Source organism: Geotrypetes seraphini, chromosome 1, assembly GCF_902459505.1.
Source record: "Geotrypetes seraphini chromosome 1, aGeoSer1.1, whole genome shotgun sequence".
Classification (NCBI taxonomy): domain Eukaryota; kingdom Metazoa; phylum Chordata; class Amphibia; order Gymnophiona; family Dermophiidae; genus Geotrypetes; species Geotrypetes seraphini.
This window is the reverse complement of record NC_047084.1, coordinates 92,731,126-92,746,541: the sequence shown is the minus strand read 5'-3', so window position 1 is coordinate 92,746,541 and position 15,416 is coordinate 92,731,126. Positions and strand designations below refer to the sequence as shown.

At 45.1% G+C, this 15,416-nt stretch overlaps 1 protein-coding gene across 1 annotated transcript in view; it reads right to left on the bottom strand.

Moving 5' to 3' along the window:
• Nucleotides 1-15,416, bottom strand: part of LOXHD1 (lipoxygenase homology domains 1) — a 485,723-nt gene that overhangs the window by 105,459 nt on the left and 364,848 nt on the right. The window contains exons 39-40 of the mRNA XM_033935008.1: nucleotides 12,508-12,635; nucleotides 101-218 (exon numbers count right to left, since the gene is read on the bottom strand). Coding sequence (XP_033790899.1) covers nucleotides 101-218; nucleotides 12,508-12,635 — 246 coding nt within the window. The remainder of the gene's footprint in view (nucleotides 1-100; nucleotides 219-12,507; nucleotides 12,636-15,416) is intronic.

The following is a 15,416-nucleotide window of genomic DNA, read 5'->3' as shown; positions in this document are numbered from 1 at the left end:
AGCCGTCCAGACCCCCGGACATGTCCTCAAAAGGAGGACATATCCGGGGAAATCTGGTAACATCAAAGCTAACAAGAAACCTCATGGTACACTTCCTTACCGTTTCTAGAAACCATTCAGGGCGATTCCCTTGCCCATCAATCCGAATTCTTAACTTCTTGAGGGTGGCGATATCGGCCACTTCCATAACAAAGGTGTCCGTTTGTCCCCGTTCAAACCTGCTGACGTGAAAAGGCATGTCACAGCATATCGAATACCAACCAACAGACATGATTCCTGTCTCCATTTCCTATTAGCAGTGCAATTAATAATAATAATAATTTTATTTCTTATATACCGCTATACCATAAGTTCAAAGCGGTTTACAACAAGTTACATACAATGAGAGTAAGAGATGTTTACAAGAAGTAAGAGATGTTTACAACAAGAAGTAAGAGATGTTTACAACGAGATACATACAATGAGTATATGAGATGTAAGGGGAACAGAAAAAGTACTTTCTGGGATACAAATTGCAAATGGAAGAAAACCAAGATGGTTTGAATCAAAAGGAAGTATCTAGTCAGAGATTGGGGTGCAGGGGGAAACAATTTGGGTGGAATACCTGTACAAATGGGAAGAAGGATGAGTTAATCTAAAATCAAGAGAATTGGGGAATGGGATGAGGATAGCTGAGGGGGATTGGGCAAGAATTGGGAATTAGAATTTGTTAAAGAGCTGGGTCTTCAGTGATTTTCTGAAGTCGGCGTAAGAAGTGGCCTCGAGAATGGGTTTTACGAGCCATGTGTTCAGTTTGGCTGCCTGGAATGATAACATTCTGTCTGCGAACTTCCCCAGAGAAAATCCAGCATACAGAACTGATACTGCTGTCGCGCAATATTTATTTAATTTGTTTTCTATCCCATCAGTCAGGTTTTCAGGATCTCCACAATGAATATGCATGGAGGCAGTATATGCAGATATATCTCATGCATGCAGTGGCGTACCAAGGGCGGGGCGGGGGGGGGGTTGTGGACTGCCCCGGGTGCCAGCCCTAAGGGGGTAAACAGCTGGTCGGCCGGGTCCGGAACCTCCCGCGCTGCTCTTAACTGCACCTCAGTGCAGCTGCCATACTTTTTCCAATGCAGAGTCGGCAGCCGCACTGAAGTGCAGGAAGGACCCGCGATGATTGCTTCTGCTGCCTTTCCCCCTCCGACGTCAGTGACGTCGGAGGGGGTGGACCGGCAGCCGCAGTCATCATGGGACCTTGCTGCAACTCCCTGCATCTGCCGGTCACTTACGTCTTCCGGAGTAGATGCAGCAGAAGTTAGCCTTGCTAGTTTGGAGGGAAAGAGGAGTGGTGGAGGAAGAGAAAGGGGGGTCAGGGTGGTATGGAAGGGTGGAGGATGGAGAGAAAAGAGGCAGATGCTGATAGAATTGGTGTGCAGGAAAGGGGAGAGAAACATAAGGGGGAAGGATACTGGAGAGAATTGGGTTGGAGGGAAAGAAAGGGGGCAGATGCTGATGGAAGTGGAGGGAAGGGAAAGGAGAGAGTGAAATGCCAGACCAGGGTGTGTGGGAGAGAGAAAAAGGGGAGAGGAGAGAGATGCCAGTCCATTGGAGGAGGGAAGGGAAGAAGATGGATGCCAGACCAAAGGAGGTGAAGGGAGAGATGGAAGGGGGAGGGATAAAGTTTCTGGAAGGGGAATAGAAAGAAAGAAGATGCCATGTAGAAGGGGCAGAGAGAGTGTAGACAGTGGATGAAAGGAAGAGAGTGACAAGAACATGAGAAAAGCAGAAACCAGAGAAGACAAGGTAGAGAAAAAATTATATTTATTTATTTTTTTGCTTTAGGGGAGATGCATCGCTGTTTCTATTTTATCCCCCCTTTTACAAAACTGTAGAGCGTTTTTGAGCGCTGGCCTTGGTGGTAACAGCTCTGATGTTCAGAATTCTATGAGAGTCTGAGCTGTTAACACTATGGCTAAAAACCACACTACAGTTTTGTAAAAGAGGGAGGGGTTAGTTTGTGATTACATATTCCATACTAGGCAAAGGTGTTTTCTGTGTTCTGTGTGTTCGAAAGACATGGTTTTCTGTTAGGATTGACTGCAGGATTGATCTGTACTAGTTTGACTTATTTAGTTTTGCAATGGGTGTATTGATGTTGTACTGCTCACTGCAGTATGTAAGATGTTGCCTTTTCCTAGGTACACTCTTTTGTGATGTGTGGATTGCTACTAAAAATCATGGTTTTCATACAGATGGGGGGGGGGGGGTATCAAAAAATTATGGGCCCCAGGTGTCACATAGGCTAGGTATGCCACTGCATGCATATTCATTATGGAGAAACTAAAAACCCAACTGGCGGAGTGTGTCCAGAGGAGTGAATTAAGAAGCCCTTCTCCACAGATTGCCTAAAGTTAGGTGCCAGGATGAACGTGTTAAGTATGAATTCAATAGCATCAGCGCTGAATGCCCCACGCTGCTCTTGAAGTTCATAGGCTCCCTGTGCTAAAAAACGCTATTGCGGTTTAGTAAAAGGGGGCCATAGTGCAAAATATAGACAGAATATATAAATTCTCAAAACGGACACATTTTGATCACTAAATTGAAAATAAAATCATTTTCCTAAATTTGGTAATTTCATCAGTCTCTGGTTGCACTTTATTCTTCTGACTGTGCATCCAATATTTCTTCCCTTCTTTCAGCCTCCTGTATGCTTTCTCTCCTCCAGACCTCATTCCCTCCCCAAACTTTTTCTTTGTTTCACCCTGCCCCCTTCTTTCTTTTTCTCTCTCTCCATACACCCTTTCATTCTGTATGTCTGTCTTTCTCTCTCTCTCCGTGCCCCATTTTTCTTTGTTTCACCCAGCCCTCTTTCTTTTTTTTTTTTGGCTCCCTGTCCCCCCCTTTCTTTCTTTCTCCTTGCCCTCCCCTATGCCACCACCATTGGGAAAATGCTGCCACCACCACTGGGGAATAGGCTGCCACTGCCGCTATCGGGAACAGGCCGGCACCGAGTTCGCCCTGCTTCTCTTCCCCACGGGGCCAACCAACTCTCGCCACTCAAAGTCAATTTTAACATCGGAGAGGACGTTCTTGGCCAGCCAGGCAGCGATTGGCTGGCCCATAACATCCTCTCCGACATCAGAATTGACGCGGGTGGAGAGAGTTGGTCGGCCCCACAGGGAAAAGCAGGGAGAACTTGGCACCGGCCTGTTCCCAATGGCGGCGGTAGCACTCAAGTGGCTAAAGAGACGCAGTTTGCCAGCCTAGGGAGAACACTGGAGGGTGGCCAGCTGTGCACCCCCTTGGGGCATAAAACCGGGGCAGACCGCCCCCACCCCCACCTTGGTATGCCACTGTCTGTACCTCACTCCCTCCCTATGACCAAAAATTCTCCTTTCTTCTATTCCCCGTGTACACAACCATCTCTTTCCCTCCCTTCCTCTCTCCCAAGTCCTTGCCTTCTGTGTCCAAAAACACATTCCCTCCCCCACCTCAGCATCTCTTTCCCTCCCTTCCTCTCTCCCAAGTCCATGCCTTCTGTGTCCAAAAACACATTCCCTCCCCCACCTCAGCATCTATTTCCCTCCCTTCCTCTCTCCCAAGTCCATGCCTTGTGTCCAAAAACCCATTCCCTCCCCCACCTCAGCATCTCTTTCACTCCTTTCCTCTCTCCCAAGTTCATGCTTTCTGTGTCCAAAACCCCATTCCCTCCCCCACCTCAGCATCTCCTTCCCTCCCTCTCTCCCAAGTTCATGCCTTCTGTGTCCAAAAGCCCATTCCCTCCCCCACCTCAGCATCTCTTTCCCTCCCTTCCTCTCTCCCAAGTCCATGCCTTCTGTGTCCAAAAACCCATTCCCTCCCCACCTCAGTATCTCTTTCCTCTCTCCCAATTCATGCTTTCTGTGTCCAAAAACCATTCCCTCCCCCACCTCAGCATCTCTTTCCCTCCCTTCCTCTCTCCCAAGTCCATGCTTTCTGTGTGCAAAAACCCATTCCCTCCCCCACCTCAGCATCTCTTTCTCTCCCTTCCTCTCTCCCAAGTCCATGCCTTCTGTGTGCAAAAACCCATTCCCTCCCCATCTCAGCATCTCTTTCCCTCCCTACTTCTCTCCCAAGTCCATGCCTTCTGTGTCCAAAAACCCATTCCCTCCCCCACCTCAGCATCTCTTTCCCTCCCTTCCTCTCTCCCAAGTCCATGCCTTCTGTGTGCAAAAACCCATTCCCTCCCCCACCTCAGCATCTCTTTCCCTCCTTTCCTCTCTCCCAAATTCATGCTTTCTGCGTCCAAAAATCCATTCCATCCCCCACCTCAGCATCTCTTTCCCTCCCTTCCTCTCTCCCAAGTCCATGCCTTCTGTGTCCAAAAACCCATTCCCTCCCCCACCTCAGCATCTCTTTCCCTTCCTTCCTTTCTCCCAAGTTCATGCCTTGTGTCCAAAACGCACTCCCTCCCCCTTTTGTGTTCCCCGTTTGTCTCCCAGCCCATCTTAGCAACTTTCTCAGCAAAATGTAGCTCGAGCCGCGTAGGCTTGTCTTCTATTTCCTGCCTGTCCCGCCGCACACACATAGCCGATCGGAAATCTTCCCCGTCAGCGCTGACGTCGGAGGGCGGGCTTTGCTTAAGGGCGGGCTGTGTGAGCGGCAGGGCAGTCGGAGTAGAAGATGAGCCTCGCGGCTCGAGTTATATTTAACCCCGCGGGTCCCCCATCGTCCCCGTTCAGCTCTCTCTCCTGTGCACCCCCTGGTAGTACTGCCCTGATGGCGGTCCTGCGCGTGCCACAGTTGGCACGCGTGCTATAGGTTCGCCATCGCTGGTTTAGGGGATGAAGAACTTATGTGCATGACAGATGAGCAGGACTTGGGTGTGATTGTATGTGATGATCTTAAGGTGGCCAAACAGATTGAAAAGGTGACGGGAAAAGCTAAAAGGATGCTAGGGTGCATAGAAAGAGGTATGGCCAGTAGGAAAAAGGAGGTATTGATGCCCTTGTATAAGACTCTGGTGAGACCTCATTTAGAATATTGTGTACAATTCTGGAGGCTGCACCTTCAAAAAGATATAAAAAGGATGGAGTTGGTCCAGAGAAAGGCTACTAAAATGGTGCGTGATCTTTGTCATAAGGTGTAGTGGGACAGACTTAAAGATCTCAACATGGAGGATAGGCGGGAAAGGGGAGATATGATAGAGACGTTTAAATACCTAAGTGGCATAAATGAAGCTCTGGAATGAGAGGGCATAGGATGAAGTTAAGAGGTGACAGGCTCAGGAGTAATCTAAGGAAATTCTTTTTTACAGAAAGGGTGGTAGATGTAGTCTCCTGGAAGGTGGTGGAGACAGAGACTGTGTCTGAATTCAAGAGGGCCTGGGATAGGCACATGGGTTCTCTCAGAGAGGAAAAGAGATAATGGTTACTGTGGATGGGTAGACTAGATGGACCATTTGGCCTTTATCCACCAACATGTTTCTGTGTTTCTAATTGTGTGAGCAACTGCCATTAGAGAATACAAGTATAAGTTCACAGTTACGTGCTTTACTTTAGTGAGGCATGTAATTGTTAGTATTACCGTATTTTCACGTAGATAACGCGCACCCGTGTAAAACACGCACACGGGTATAGCGCGCGGGAAACCGAAAATACGTTAAAAAAAATTTGTATACCGCGCATGCTGCCCCGACTCTCCCGTCGCCGCCCGACTCTCCTTTCGCCCGCCCCGACTCTCCTCTCCCCCTTGAAGTCCTGTCCCCACCCTGAAGAGGAAGCAGCGCAGGCGCAGGGCTCACAGAAGGGCCGGGACCGCCAAGAGGAAGCAGCAGGACACCGGTAGGAGCGTCTACATGATGGGGGGGGGGTCGGGAGGCTGTGGGGGTGCGATCGGTCCTTCAGGATGGGGGTGCGGGTGCGGGTGCGTGCGAGCGGTCCTTCGGGGTGGGGGTGAGAGCGGTCCTGCGGGGGGGGTGAATCGGACGTCGGGGGGGAACTATGTAAAAAAAAATTTGTACAACGCGCTCACGCGTATAACGCGCAAGGTTATGCACGGTTTGTAAAATCGTGTATAACACGCGCGTTATATGCGTGAAAATACGGTATATAACCTTTGAATGTAAGAACTAGACACCCGTGACATATCTGTGCCCAACCCACATTCACTCCCCCTTGCAACTGAACACTAGGGAGTAGCTATTTAGCTGACGACGTAAGTTTTTATATGCGCTGCTGGCTGCATTCTCAGATAGTCAATGTCTAGGCACCCACACTGAATATCAGATTGTATGTTTGCCACTAAAACTTAGGTGGTTAAGTGCAAGATTCAGGCATTAGAGGCCAGATTCTATAAAAGCTGCTGAAAGTTGGGCGTCAGTAGTCACCCTACTGCTACCTAACTTAGGGATAGATGAACTAACCTGCCCAATTGGGCCCAATCCGGGCAGGTCCGACGAATTCACCAAACTGCAACATGCAGATGGGGGGCGATTGGAGGAACGCCTCTATCTGCCGGCATGGATCGCTCTATAGCGATCCCCGGCACTTTTTTCTTTTTTTAAACTTTTTTTACAGCCCGTGGTTGTAACCCGCTTTAAAGCCTTCGGGTTAAAACCACGGGCTTACACTGCGGGGAAGGGTGGGAGAGTCAGGGCAGGCAGGTGATGAGGGCAGCTCGGGGCAGGCAGGCGATCAGGGCAGCTACAGTCAGGACAGGCAGGCAGATCGGGGAAGCGGGAGATCGTGGCTGAGAGCAGGGCGGCAGAAGGCAGTTGGAAAGGGCTTCAGCGACTGGTCCTCAGCAGTCGCTTTTTGGGTTGATCGGCCAGCACAGTCGAATCGGCAAATTTGTTTAGTGAATCGCGACCCCTGCCTACTTTGCATGCAGTTCCCCTCATTAGCATGCGTGGATCGGAATCGGATCGCAAAACAGGTTAGTGAATACTGCAGGAGGGGAAATCGGGTCGCAAAGGGCTCGCAAACCGATCGGCACACGATCGGTTTGCTTAGTGAATCTAGCCCTTAATTGGTTTAATTGGATTTAAGAGGTATTATAATTGGTTGCGCCATTAAAACCCAATTAAACCCTCAGTAAATAGAAACAGCTGCTGCTATGTGGCCTCTGGGACCGGCACCTAGGTCCCTGGTGGCTAGTGGCACACAGGGACACCGAAGCCCGGAAGTGGGCGTGGTTATGGGAAGCACCAAACTTCAACATCACTATGTGCCGTTGGCGGTGATTCAGGAAGGCCTGGCCTACATTTCCAGTTCCTAGGGTCCTTGGGAGCAGCGATTCTGGAAGCGGTGTCTGTTAGGCGCCTGCTATGGCAGGTGCCGCTTACAGAATCAGGGCCTAGTTGCATAAGCTGAACCACTTAAAGATAGGACTGTTATTTGTGCCGCCCAATTTAAGTGGCAGTGGCGTACCAAGGGGGGGCGTGGGGGGCGGTCCACCCCGGGTGCCAAGCCCTGAGGGGGTGCTCCTGGTCCGGTCCGGTTCCCCCCCACTGCGCCGGGTGTCGCGTCTGGAAACAGTCTGCAGCAAGATCGCGATGCCAGCGATCTTTGCCTGCTTCGGCTGTTTCCTCCGCCACGGTCCCGCCCCTCCTCTGACATCAGAGCATAAGAGCCAATCTCATCAGCTCCTGATTGGTATGGCCTGATTTTAGTACAGAAAGAGGTGGCCGGAGCATACAGCAAGTGATTTTCTACACGCTCCGGCTGCTCTCTCCCGCTGCCCTCTCCAGTCTCCCCCACAAAAAACCATATTTGCGTTTTTTTCAAGATTCATGGGGGTTCCTGGAACAGAACCCCCGTGAATGTCGGGGAATTACTGTATTAAAAAACTACCCCAACCCTCATTATAATATATTATGAAGTAGGAAGTAGTGAGGTAATCAAACGGAAATGCTTCTGTGTAGTGAGTGAGCGGTTTGGGGACCTATCCATTATAGCTGCCTATGAGATTGTGATATGAGTACACAGGTATGATAACAATGTATTTAAAAATGATAATATGTTATAATGAGGGTTAGGGTAGTTTTAAAAATAATTGTTGTATATGTTTGTAACAGACGGAGTCTCTGTTCTTTATGCTCCTGAGGACGCTGAAGAGGCGAAACACGGTCTCGTGTTGAGCAATTATCATGGATATTACCCTCTTGGACATAATTTGAACAAGTTGTGGGGAATTACATCTTCGCTCATAATTTGAACGGATTGTGGGAGTTATGCTTTAGCAACTTTCAAGTGGAACTTAAATAGAAATGAACTGCAAGACTTGAAAAACAACGACGTGGGAATTTCAAGTATTGTTCTATTGAATATTGGACTATTATGATTTTATGAATGAATGAATTTGAGGCTTTTGTGTGTGATTATTGTGTATATTTTGTGAAATTGAGTATTTATATTGATTAGGTTTTGAGCAATAATAAAATATTTAATGATTTATTAATTGAATAGTTTTCTTGGTATAGTATATATTTAATCAATTTTTGATTAGTGAAACTATTGAATAATAGTGATAAATCCTGTTTTTTGTATGTATTGGTAGTCAAAAATATATAAAGTGAGACAGCACAGCCAATAAATATTCCAAAAATATGACGAAATGCAAAATACATAATTGTGTGTGTGGAGAGTCCTCAGTTATCACAACTCTTATGTGGGGAACGAAAGCCCCTAACTCAGTGTCGACACATAATAAACCCAAAGGGGTAATATTTGTGATACATCCCCGGCGCTCTCTGTATGTGCGATAGTGTGAATCAACACCTGAATGAAACAAAAATAAAGTAAACAAAGCTAGTGGCTGTCCAACTTTGGGCGCTTTTTACGAAGGTGCGTTAAGAACATAAGAACATAAGCCGTGCCTCTGCTGGGTCAGACTTGAGGTCCATCATGCCCAGCAGTCCGCTCACGCGGTGGCCCATCAGGTCCAGGACCTGTATAGTAGCCCTCTATCTATATCCTTCTATTCCCTTTTCCTTTAGAAAATTGTCCAATCCCTTCTTAAAATCCAATACCGTACCCTGTCCTATCACTCCCTCTGGAAGTGCGTTCCAGATGTCCACCACCCGTTGGGAGAAAAAGAACTTCCTAGCATTGGTTCTGAATCTGTCCCCTTTTAATTTTTCCAAATGCCCTCTCGTTCTTGTAGTTGTCGAAAGTTTGAAGAATCTGTCCATCTCCACATTCTCTATGCCTTTCGTGATCTTGTAAGTCTCTATCATATCCCCTCTAAGTCTCCGCTTCTCCAGCGAAAAAGCCCCAGTCTCTCTAATCTTTCAGCGTATGAAAGGTTTTCCATACCTTTTATCAAATGTGTCGCTCTCTTCTGAGCCCTCTTGAGTATTGCCATATCCTTCTTTAGGTACGGCGACCCATATTGGACGCAGTACTCCAGATGCAGGTTAGCAGGTTTAACGTGCGTGACTTTCCATCACGGGCTAACCCCCGCGCTAGCCGAAAAACTACCGCCTGCTTAAAAGGAAGTGGTAGCAGCTAGCACGGCCGGCGGTTTAGCGCGCGCTATTACGCACGTTTAACTGCTAACATGCCTTCGTAAAAGGAGCCCTTAAAGTCAAATTATATCTGAGCGTTTAAATCCAGTGCCTAAAAATCCATTGAAACAAGGCAAAGCTGGAAATAAAGATTCCAAAGAGAGGAACACAGTACTTATCTCCTGTAACAGTAAAGAACAGTAAAGAACAGTAAAGAAAGCTCAATGGCTGGAATGGTTGTTGAAGGCGTGCTCAATGTTTTTGGAGTATTTATTGGCAGTGCTGTCCCACTTTATCTCTCTTATATATTTTTGGGTTAACCAATCAATACACAACACTTAAAATAGCTTCCAATAAAGTTTGAATAATGCAAATTATTATATAAGAGAAGCTATACTTATATATATATACTAGCTGATTACCCGGCGTTGCCCGGATATTTATTTATCCCACAAACTCCAACCCCCTACATGTCCCACCCCACTATGTCCCACATGTCCCACCCCCCACGTTACCCCCCCCCACATGTCCCATATGCCCCACCCCCATGTCCCAACCCCCTACCCTCCACATGTCCCAAAGGAATGTCCCTCTCTATGGGGCTGAACTTAGACTTAAACGGCATCGGGAGTGTCGGTATTCATCTCTGCGAGCCCGAAAACTATGGGTTGGACATTAATATCTGTTGCTTTTGATAATTTTAACCCCCTTCCCACCCCACAGTATTTTACCCCGTCCCACCTGCACAATATTTTTCCCCAGATAGTAAGTCATATGTGTACCAAGTTTGGTTGAAATCTCTCCATGCGTTTCAGAGTTATGCTGAGTATTCATCTGTGAGCCCGAAAACACTATGGAGTAGATACTAAAATCTGTCATTTTCAATCATTTTTACATATCCCCCCCTTCCCACCCCCACAGTGTTTGTCCTCAGATAGTAAGTAATGTGTATGTCAAGTTTGGTTGAAATCTGTCCATGCATTGAAGAGTTATGCTGGAACATACATACATACACACACACACATATATTCAAATTATAATGTGAAATATTTGACAAAATGAATACAATACAACTAACGCAAAACGTGATTATAAACAACAATTTTAGTTTCATCTCCTGGAGCAAGAACATATAAATTCTTGGGTGAACCCACCCTTGAGCAAGCAACATAGAGTTGTGGGCCGCGAGACCCCCAGAACATATCACCCCAGGTAGTGAGGGATCTGCATACCAAGTTTCGTTCAAATCGGTCAAGCCGTTTTTGAATTACCGTGAGAATGGCAGCTTTTTACATTTTTTCCATTGACATGAATGGGTGAAATCTGATTTTCTGTTTGTAGCTCCGCCCACGTGTGCAGGTGGGCCGCGAGACCCCCAGAACATATCACCCCAGGTAGTGAGGGATCTGCATACCAAGTTTCGTTCAAATCGGTCAAGCCGTTTTTGAATTACAGTGAGAATGGCAGCTTTTTACATTTTTTTCCATTGACATGAATGGGTGAAATCTGATTTTCTGTTTGTAGCTCCGCCCACGTGTGCAGGTGGGCCGCGAGACCCCCAGAACATATCACCCCAGGTAGTGAGGGATCTGCATACCAAGTTTCGTTCAAATCGGTCAAGCCGTTTTTGAATTACTGTGAGAATGGCAGCTTTTTACATTTTTTCCATTGACATGAATGGGTGAAATCTGATTATATGTTTGTAGCTCCGCCCACGTGTGCAGGTGGGCCGCGAGACCCCCAGAGCATATCACCAAAGATAGTGAGGGATCTGCATACCAAGTTTCGTTCAAATCGGTCAAGCCGTTTTTGAATTACTGTGAGAATGGCAGCTTTTTACATTTTTTCCATTGACATGAATGGGTGAAATCTGATTATATGTTTGTAGCTCTGCCCACGTGTGCAGGTGGGCCGCGAGACCCCCAGAACATATCATCCCAGGTAGTGAGGGATCTGCATACCAAGTTTCGTTCAAATCGGTCAAGCCGTTTTTGCATGATCGCAGCATATACACACATACATACACACATACATACCTCCAATTTTATATATATAGATTTAATAAATATTTTATTATATCGATTCAATTTATCATATAGCATACCAACATCAATATTTAATGAGATGGATCACCAGATATAAACCTAAAAAGATTCTCTAATAAAAGTGAATTCTCTAATAAGATTGAAAACCTGGAATTACTGGTATTCATTGAACTATAGTCCTTTTAATATGTCTTAGAGATGTGCTTTCTGTGTACCAAGGATATATTTCTTCTGTCTGATGAAGCACCGCTGATCACATTAACAGTTTCATCAGCCAGCCTGACCCAGAACTACATTTCGCTAAGTCAGTGTCACCAGGAGCTGTAACTGCCTCAGGTTTTCATGTATTCCTACATCTTTAATCCTTTAAATTTATCATAAAACATCAACAACAGGTCTATTATGCCTCCGTTCTTATTCAAAAGGACCTATATGGTAAAGTAGAGAATATGTTTATATCTGATAAATTGTTTATATCTGATAAATTGTTGTAAATCTGCGTGTCAACGCAGACACTATTGTAATTGATGTAAACCGCCTAGAACTCTCCGGGTATGGCGGTATATAAGAATAAAATTATTATTATTATTATATCTGGTGATCCATCTCATTAAATATTGATGTTTGCATGTTATATGATAAATTGAATTGATATAATAAAATATTTATTAAATATACATGTAAGTATAGCTTCTCTTATATATTAATTTGTCTTATATATTTTTGAGAGAATTTTTTGGTACTGCAACTAAAGTTAGTCACAGTCCCCAGTGAAAGCACTATTTTTTTTCAGTGCTGATTTTTAGGCTCCATTTATAGAATTTAGTTCTAAGAGCCATTTATAGAATTTAGTTCTAAGAGTAAAATGTTGTAACAAAGGTTTATAAAATTAAAGGTATCATGAGTGAAGACTAGTAGGTGCATCTGAGCTCACTGAGTTTTTCTCAGCAAGCCTTACAGGATGTTTGGGAGGGAGCAGCGTACCTGTCTCCATTTTTTGGCAAAAGTATTTCCTCTGAACTCCCGCTGGCACCAAAGCACGTCATGTAAACACTGGAATCAGTACCAGCATTCTGAAGGTCTCCAGTAATGACTGTAACTTCATACAGGATCTGGCAAAAAAGCACAACAAACACACAGCTGTCAGTATTCAAAAACCACCAAGTGGTTAGGATAAGAACATAAGATTTGCCATTACTGGGACAGATTGATGGTCCATCAAGCCCTGTATCCTGTTTCCAACAGTGATCAACCCAGGTTACAAGTACCTAGTAAGTTCCCAAAGAGTAAAACAGATTTTATGTTGCTTATCCGTGGAATAAGCTAGTACACCTTAATAACAGCTCATAGACTTTTGTTTTAGGAAACTATTCAAACCTTTTTTAAACCCTGCTAAGCTAACTGATTTCACTACATTCTCCAGCAATGAATTCCATAGTTTAATTACACACTGTGTGAAGAAATATTTTCTCAGTTTTGTTTTAAGTCTACTACTTAGTAACTTCTTTGCATGCCCCCTAATCCTAGTATTTTTGGAAAGAGTAAACAAGCGATTCACATCTACCCTTTCCTCTCCACTAAGTATTTTGTCGACCTCTATCATATCTCCCCTGAACCGTCTCTCGCCCAGGCTAAAGAGCCTTAGCCACTTTAGTCTTTTCTCATAGGGAAGTCTACCCATCCCTCAGCATACAGGAAAGACCCACATTAGTGATAGCGCTGGCCATTTTTTTAACATTTCTTAGTAATAGAACCCCTAGTTAAGGGGTCCTTTTATTAAGGTGCGCTAACTGATTTAGCACGCGCTAAATGCTAAGACATCCATTATATTCCTATGGGCACCTTAGCATTTAGCACGCACTAATAAAAGGACCCCTAAAATAAGGTTTCAAGGTTTTATTAAAAATGTGATTACAGTCAAACCTTGGTTTGCGAGCATAATTTGTTCCAGAAGCATGCTTGTAATCCAAAGCACTCTTATATCAAGGTGAATTTTCCCATAGGAAATAATGGAAACTCAGACAATTCGTTCCACAACCCAAAAACTTTAATACAAAATACTATACGTACTCGTATTGCAAGACCTCGCTCGTTTGGAACAGTCACTACACTCCTGCAGCGACAGAGAGAGAAGAACCATCAGCTCAGTTGTGATGTGTGTATACTGTATGTACTTGTATTGCAAGACCTTGCTTGTATGTCAAGTTAAAATTTAATCAAATGGGTGTCAGGTCAAAAGCGCGCCGGGACAAAGGCGCGCCCAGACAATTGAGCGCAGCGTGCGCCGCCGCGCCACTCTAAATTACTGTTTTTAGTGCTCCGACAGGGGTGTGTGGGGGGAACCCCCCCCACTTTACTTAATAGACATCGCGCCGCGTTGTGGGGGGCGTGGGGGATTGTAACCCCCCACATTTTACTGAAAACTTCACTTTTTCCCTGTTTTTAGGGAAAAAGTTCAGTTTACAGTAAAATGTGGAGGGTTACAACCCCCCAAACCCCCCATAACGCCGGCGCGATGTCTATTAAGTAAACTGTGGGGGTTCCCCAACAAAACCCCCCTGTCGGAGCACCTAAAAACTGTAATTTAGAGCGGTACGGCGTCGTGCGCTGCGCTCAATTGTCGGCGCGCGCTTTTGTCTTTCGCGCCATTGTCTATGAACCATCAAATGTTTTGCTTGTCTTGCAGAACACTTGCAAACCAAGTTACTTGCAATCCAAGGTTTTACTGTACTTGCCTATTAACATTCTAGGCATTTACAATGCAATTATATTGAGGGGATCAAAATTAAAATAATTAACAAGAACCAAAACACGGACAAGACCCACAGACAAAAATAGGGGACACATCTAGCCTTCCATTCCTTGGATAAAAAACACCATTCATTTTAACCTGGTAGGATCTCTTGGATTAAAAAACAACAACATAAAACCATTGCAGAACAATGCCTGTCAGACTCCAGTCACTCAGAATATGTATTAAAAGGTCAACACGATCAAAAGAACTTGATAAGTCACATTGCTTCACTCCACTCCATCTGTTGTTCTTGACTTAACAAGAATTTTCCTGAGGCAAGTAGTGAGCATAAGACTGTTTCAGTGCTAAATAAATAAAGCACGCAAATAATCAGACCCAATCGGAATTCACTGCAGACTTCCGAAAGAACTCAAATATGCAATTGCAGACCTGTTTTTTTTTTTTTTTTTAATATAATTTTTATTGTAAAAGCAGTCAAATACACACAACCTGCAACCTAAAGTCTGCTAGGGGGCCTGAGACTTGCAGAGTGGCAAATATAGAGCTCCAGAGCTGATCCAGGAAACCATTGGCCATTCACGTTGATTCAGGCAAAATGGTATAAGCTATTTTAAAAACAAAATTACTGACCATATGGATAGCCATAGCTTAATGTGGAAGAGAACACTTGGTTATAGAATGAAGCCCTCAGATACCTGTGCTGCAATGTGTTGATTGAAGCAACTTAATACAGGTCGGCACTTTATCTTTCATTGGGCATTCAAACCATTTTTTTTGGATATTTTATCAATGCTTTTAAAACTCATTTGATTAAATGTTCAAGCAAAAAAATAATCAGCGACACTTATCTTTTGTTGAAGAGTAGCTTGTGAGTTGAGCTAGAACATTCGGCCCGACGGGACCCATTTCGCCAAATGTGGCTTCTTCTGGGGTCAGTAGGTTTGAGCGCAAACAGCGTGACCTGCCGACGCCATTTTTTGATCTGCAAAGGCAGGTCACGCTGTTTGCGCTCGAACCTACTGACCCCAGAAGAAGCCACATTTGGCGAAACGGGTCCCGTCGGGCCGAATGTTCTAGCTCAACTCACAAGCTACTCTTCAACAAAAGATAAGTGTCGCTGATTATTTTTTTGCTTGAA